The following is a 7,578-nucleotide window of genomic DNA, read 5'->3' on the forward strand; positions in this document are numbered from 1 at the left end:
ATTGTTGGTCAAAGGCCAGGTTGAAATATGAAAAACATCCAAATAAATACTTATTTCATAGCTCAGGCCCTTCCCTCCTGAAAGGAGGGCCTTACCAGAGAGAAAGGTTCAATGATTTAAAGCCATCAACTCCAGAAAAGTTTACTAATCTGTAAGGTTTTAATTGGTATAGAGTTGGTTAAGCAGTGCTTAGTAATTTTACGGAATCAGTTACCCAAATTTGAGAAGCTGGTGAATTCTAATAGATATCCAATTACATGAGGACTGCTCCCACATTTAATCAACAAAATGAAATAACAACAACTAATAATACTATATCAGAGTTAAAAGTTTTCTTTGATGAGATGAAAACCAGAAATCATTTTACTTATTTCTTAAGCAATACTGTAAAATATTTTATATAAAACTTCAACACACAAATGCAGTTTAAAAAAATTATAGCTGGATCACGTCTGACAGCCACTTTTGACTATAATCTTGTTTTCCTTATAGATACTGAGACACTTCCTACTAATTCTAGAGCTCCAAAACAGTATGAATAATCATTGGTTTAAGCTGTAGTTGGTTTCTCATACTAATAACAGATAACTGGTTCTGGAGAATGTCAAATAAGTTTACCTTTACTCAACTTTAATCAAAGTCAAACAGATTCCTTTACTACAGGTTTTCTCAAAGCCTTTAATAAGCTGATGTACTTTGGAAGTCTCCTAGATTCCTTATGGAGTAATTTCCAAACTGGTTTAATACAGGAATTCCTTATTGTCTTCCTAGAAGTATTCAAAATTAACATCTTGATCCAGTGTCTGGATGGTCAATTTGGAAAACTGTCTTAGCTGCTTGAGGAAAAAGTACTTTTGCATACTATATTACTAACTGCTTTGTTTTTAAAAATTTACCTGCTAAGAAGCTTACTAGAAACCTCTCAAAAGTCTGTATCGGTTTATATCACTGAGAGATGTTCATTCAAATAATTACCCATTTAGGCTCAATAAGCAGATTAAATAAGCTATAGAGAGTTAATAAAATGAAGAATAGATTTACATGAAATATATAAATAATGATTATGTCAGAAAAGAACAATATAGGCGTCACTAAAATTAAACTAAGTCTACAGGAGACACAACTGGTTTTGTCTCCACTATCTTATACCTAAGTTCTGGTTCTCTTCAATATCTGTGAAATAAAAACTAAATTTACTTGATCTACAAAGTGTGAAATGTAAAGAGAAATCACTGACTTCTTGAATTCAGTTGAGAATATATATACAGGCATACCTTCTTTTATTGTGCTTTGCATACACTGCTTTTTTTTTTTTTTTTTTTAACAAATTGAAGGTTTGTGGCAATCTTGCTGTGAGCAAGTCTATAAGCATCATTTTTCCTACAGCATGAGCTTACAGTATCACATTTTGGCAATTCTTGAAATATTTTAAACTTTTTCATTATTACATATCTGTGATGGTGATTTGTGACCAGTGATCTTTGATGTTACTATTGTAATTGCTTTAGAATGTCACAAATTGTGCCCATATAAGACAGTAAACTTAATCAAGTATTGTGTGTGCTCTGACTGCTCCACTGACTGGCTGTTTCCCTCCCTCTCCTCAGCCCTCCCTATTCTTTGAAACACATTGAAATTGGGCAAATTAATAACTCTAAAATGGCCTCTAAGTGTTCAAGTGAAAGGAAGAGTTAGTTGCATGTCTCTTATTTTAAATCAAAAGCTAGAAATTACTAAGCTTATAAGGAAGGCTTGTAGAAAGCCAAGATAGGCTAAAAGCTAAGTCTCTTGCACAAAACATTTAGCCAAGTTGTGAATGCAAAGGAAAAATTCTTGAAGGAAATTAAAAGTGCTACTCCAGTGAACACACACACTAAGAAAGTGAAACAGCCTTATTGCTGATATGGAAAAAGTTTCAATGGTCTGGATAGATTAAACTAGCGAGAACATTCCTTTAAGCCTAATCCAGAGCAAGCCTTCTAAATCTGTTCAATTCTGCAAAGGCTGAGAGAGGTGAGGAAGTTGCAGAGGAAAACTTTGAAACTAGCAGGTGTTGGTTCATAAAGTTTAAGAAAAAAAGCCTTCTCTAGAACATAAAGGTCTAGGTAAAGCAGCAAGTGCTGATGTAGAAGTTGCAGCAAGTTATCTAGAAAATTTAGCCAAGATCACTGATGAAGGTGGCTACACTAAACAACAGATTTTCAAGATAGACAAAACAGCCTTTTATTGAAACAATATGCCATCTAGGACCTTCATATCTAGAGAGAAGTAAATACCTACTTTCAAAGTTTTAAAGAACAGGCTGACTCTCTTGTCAGGGGCTTTTGCAGCTGGTGACTTTAAGTTGAAGTCAATGTTCATTTACCATTTACAAACATCCTAAGGCCCTTATGAAATATGCTAAATCTAACTCTGCTTGTGCTCTATAAACGGAACAACAAAGCGTAGAGGACAGCACATCTGTTTACTGAATATTTTAAGCCCACTGTTGAGACCTATTGCTCAGAAAAAAATATTCCTTTCAAAATACTAATGCTCACTGACAATACACCTGGTCCCTCAGGAGTTCTGATGGAGATGTACGAGAAGATTTATGTTTTCAGGTCTGCTAACTCAACACCCAGTCTGCAGCTCATGGATCATGCAATTTTGACTTTTGTGTCTTCTTATTTAGGAAATATATTTTGTAGGGCTATAGCTGCTATGGATTCTTTCTTTCATGGATCGTGCTTCCCTGATGGATCTAGGCAAAATAAATTGAAAAGCTTCTGAAAAGAATTTGCGATTGTAGATGCCATTAAGAACATTTGTGATATGTGTAAGGAGGTCAAAATATCAACATTAATAGGAATTTGGAGGAAGTTGATTCCAATCCTCATGGATAACTATGAGGGGTTCAAGATTTCAGTGAAGAAAGTAACTGCAGATGTGGTGTACATGAAAGAGAACTATATTTAGAAAGTAGAGCCTTTAGGCTTCAGACATCATATCTTCAGATGTGACTGAATTGCTGCAATCTCATGATTAAACTTGAAGAAATGAAGAGCTGCTCCTATGGATAACCAAAGAAAACAGTTTCTTGAGAAAGTTTACCACCTACTCCTTATAAAGATGCTATATACGTTGAAATAACAAAGGATTTAGAATATGACATGAATGTAGCTGATAGAGCAGTGGCAAAGTTTGAAAGGACTGTCTCAAAATTTTAAAGAAGTTCTACCGTGGGTAAAATGCTATCAAAGAGCATCACATACTACAGATAAATCTCTAATGAAAGGATGAGTCAATCTATGCAGTAAACTTCATTGTTGCCTTATTTTCAGAAATTGTCACAGCCACTCCAACTTGCAGCAACCATTACTCTTACTAGTCAGCAGCCATAAACATTGAGGGAAGACCTCCACCAGCAAAAAGATTATGACTTGCTGAAGGTTCAGATTATCATTAGCATGTTTTAGCAATAAAGTATTTTTAAAATTAAAGCAAGGTCATTATCTTTTCAGACATAACACTATTGCACACTTAATAGACTATAGCGCAGTGTAAACATGATTTTTGTATGTACTGGAAAACGAAAACATTTTTGTGACTCATTTTATTATGATATTTCGTTTATTGCAGTGGTCTGGAGAACTAAATCTGCAATATCTCTGAGTCAAGCTTGTTATGTATGTATGTATATATGAAATTATAAACATACATATGTACATACATATAAAAGACATAACAAAAGATAACATAAAATATTTAACAAAATTTTAAAACAATAAATTCCTCAAAATTAGATCTTAATGTAATGTTTACCTTTCAATTTCTTTTCCTGAGGGTTTGAAATCATTAACTTTGCTTTGTCATTTTCATTAGTGAAGGCTTTCTGTTCTTCATAGGCTTTTAATTTTCTTTTAACAATAAAATCTAGTAGAGAGAAATCACTAGTTAAAATACAAAATAAGTCATTTACATGGCCACAGCCAAATTTTAGCTGTAAAAAATAACTGAATTAACCAGATTTTAATTTTAACAGAAAATATGTTAAATTTTGGACAATTAAGATTATAAAATTCTATAAATGAAGAACTGAGCAAGACTAGCATAAAATGTAAAGACATACCTCTGCCTTCTGCTCATTACAGATCTTTACATATTGAGTTATATGATTATTGACATTAAGAACATTGCTCTTCAACTGTTGAAAGATAGAAATTATGATTGTTTATAGAGAGATAATCACATAGATAAATACATGAATAAAATGACATTGTATTTTCATTGAGTTCTATGAATTCAGAATTTGTGACAATTATGCTCATGTTTAAAATCTATGACAAGAGGATCTGCTGCTGAGCACATTAATAATATAAATAAAATTATAAAGAAATTACTTTATTGAGAAAAGGTATTTATAAGCATGTAATCACAATACAATAAAATTCCCTACATTCTTCTTCCTTTGACTTCTAAGAAATGCAGAGATAGTTTTTCATGCTACGCTTCCAGGAATTCAATTAGTTTTCACTGAGTTCTTACTATATTTTAACATTTTTATCATAGTATGAGCCCCTTGACATTTATGGTATAGTAGAGAGAATATGAAACATATAAATCCAAATACTTGATATTGAGACCTTGCCTACTTCTCACTTAACCTGACTTAGAATTTTAACTGTTTGATGTTTGGGTTACTCATCTGTAAAGTGGAGCTAAGAATTCATTCCTCAAGGGGCTAGTGTAAGGGCTACATGAAAATCGTGTGTTAGAAACCTTTCCGTATACCCATATAGTATGACCTTTGACAATTAATTATATAAAGAGCCTGGGAATATTTTTCTTAAGATGACAATAACATGCTCATCTTCAGACACTTAAGGAGAGTGGCAAAGGGGAAAGGGAAAAGAGGAGAAGTCATCACAACAGCTTAACTCCATGTTTTTTCAACCCTGATATATTATAATTTTAAACATACATGTTTTGATATGCATTTTTTTTTTTTTGAGACAGAGTCTTGCTCTGTCGCCCAGGTTGGATTACAGTGGCCGGATCTCAGCTCACTGCAAGCTCCGCCACCCGGGTTTACGCCATTCCCCTGCCTCAGTCTCCCGAGTAGCTGGGACTACAGGCGCCCGCCACCTTGCCCGGCTAGTTTTTTTGTATTTTTTAGTAGAGACGGGGTTTCACCGTGTTAGCTAGGATGGTCTCGATCTCCTGACCTCGTGATCCGCCCATCTCGGCCTCCCAAAGTGCTGGGATTACAGGCTTGAGCCACCGCGCCCGGCCGATATGCATGTTTTTAAGTACACCACGTATTTGGCAAAAATACTAACGTTAACCAATTACTATTATTATATTTCTGGAGAAATACAGAGATTGCTACATCAACATAATGAATGTGGACTATAAATTATGCAGAAAAGACTTTTTTAAAAATAAGCTTTATATCTATGTTACAGATGAAATAATAGGCTTGGAAAGATTAACATATCCAAGATTTTCAGGTAGAAAGTTTTGGTTCTCAGCTAAAGCAGAGCATCATCCTGGGCTGCAACAAATGTGTTAAAGTTTTGACTGATTACTCCAAGATGTCATCCAAATACAATATGCCATGACATGAAAGAGGTTAGGAAGAAAGCCAGTAAAGTACCTAGTACCCAAAAGATCGAATCATAGTATCTACTTTATATATATAATAAGATGCTTTATGCTTTAACTGTCTACATTAATGTTCGACTAAGCAGGTTAGCAAAGACCCTTCTAACCCTCAGCTGCCTAACTCATTATGTAGAAACATAACCCTAATTAATACTTTCATTAGAATTATAAAAATCATATGCAGCCAATACCTTCAAAACAAAGGCAGAGTAAACAGACTTACAGAAGACTTAATGTCCTTTGCACGGTTAGCATACTTAAGAGTGTTATATGTGTCATCGTAGAATAAAGAGGAAGGACTAACAGCAGCTATCATTATAGTTTGACAGTTTCCTCCAAGAGAATCCTTTAACAAGCGAGTAAGCTTACTATTTCTGTAAGGGATATGCTGATTCTTTCTCTGAAAGTACAAAAAAAAGAGACCTAATGTCATTTTCCACATTTAAATGCAAACCTGCTACCACTTTTAACACTTCACTGTGGGCAGAGGATTACCTACATGCCGAGGCAAGAGACTGAAGGCACAAACTGTTTCAGTATAATAAAGAAAATAGTTAGAATAAGAATAGTCATAATACAACTTAGATATAGAGATGATCATGGACAATTATCAATCATTATTATAAACATTATTAATCATTAGCTTTTAATATTACTCTTTGTTGCATTACTAATATAACCTAGGAATAACTGGTGGATCTAGGGTTAGGTGCTGAAGGGACATTGTGAGAAGTGACCTAGAAGGCAAGAGGTGAGCCTTCTATCACGCCCGCATAAGCGCTGCTTGAGGGCTCCTTGGTCAAGCAGTAGTGCCAGTGTCTGGGAAGACACCCATTACTTAGCAGAACGCGAAAGGGAGTCTCCTTTCCTTGGAGGAGTCAGGGAACACTCTGCTCCACCAGCTTCTTGTGGAAGGCTGGATATTATCCAGGCCTGCCTGCACTCATCCAGAGGCCTAAACCCCTCCCTGTGGTGCTGTGCTTCAATGGTCATGCTCCTTGTCCACTTTCATGTTCCTCCCATACTCCTGGTTCCTCTTTGAAGTTCATAGTAGATAGAGATAGAAGAAATAGTGAAAGTCTTAAAGTTTGATCTTTCTTATAAGGGCATAGAAGAAAACACTGACGTATGCTGCCGTCTCTCTGTTTAGGCTAAGAGGGAACGGCCCCCTGTGCTATGATCACGTGACTTGCTTCACCTTGTCAATCACTTAGGAGATTCACCCTCCTTACCCTGCCCCCTTGTCTTGTATGCAATAAATATCAGCGTCCCCAGTCATTCGGGGCCACTACCGGTCTCCGCATCTTGATGGTAGTGGTCCCCCGGGGCCCAGCTGTTTTCTCTTTATCTCTTTGTCTTGTGTCTTTATTTATTACAATCTCTCCTCTCCGCACACGGGGAGAACACCCGCCAAGTCCCATAGGGCTTGACCCTACACTTCACTATAAGAACTTAAGCACTACCCAATTTTGTCCAGACTTATAATTTGTGATTGAGGTGATGACAATGAATCTTACAGGATTCAGTGAATATATGAAACAAATATCATATTTAAAAATATCTCCATCTGAATAAGTATGAACTTTAGTTCAAAATAAAATAATACATTAACAATGGTTCATTAGTTGTGATAGATGTACCATGTTAATATAAAAAATTAACAATAGGGAAAACCGGGTGTGAAGCATATTTAACAAAATCTTTCTGTATCATCTTAGTAACTTTTCTGTAAATCTAAAACTATTTGAAATTGTCTATTTAAAAATATTTCCAATCATTGAAAAAAATTAAAACACAAAAGTAAACAGATGTCCTATACAAACATACTAGAGGAATAATAAGAACTCTGCATGGCTTAGAGCTACTTCTCTCCTTAAATAACCATCTAATAAAGATATGAAATAAATTATAATTACAATGTTGCAGATATTT

The 7,578-nt window shown here is 35.0% G+C and overlaps 1 protein-coding gene across 1 annotated transcript in view; it reads right to left on the bottom strand.

The window, feature by feature from the left end:
- KIF18A (kinesin family member 18A) overlaps positions 1-7,578 on the bottom strand; it is a 93,162-nt gene that overhangs the window by 57,391 nt on the left and 28,193 nt on the right. The window contains exons 7-9 of the mRNA XM_017848579.1: positions 5,870-6,046; positions 4,108-4,186; positions 3,813-3,915 (exon numbers count right to left, since the gene is read on the bottom strand). Of these exons, the coding sequence (XP_017704068.1) occupies positions 3,813-3,915; positions 4,108-4,186; positions 5,870-6,046 (359 nt within the window). The remainder of the gene's footprint in view (positions 1-3,812; positions 3,916-4,107; positions 4,187-5,869; positions 6,047-7,578) is intronic.

Source organism: Rhinopithecus bieti, unplaced genomic scaffold (genome assembly GCF_001698545.2).
Source record: "Rhinopithecus bieti isolate Rb0 unplaced genomic scaffold, ASM169854v2 scaffold_31534, whole genome shotgun sequence".
Taxonomy (NCBI): Eukaryota; Metazoa; Chordata; class Mammalia; order Primates; family Cercopithecidae; genus Rhinopithecus; species Rhinopithecus bieti.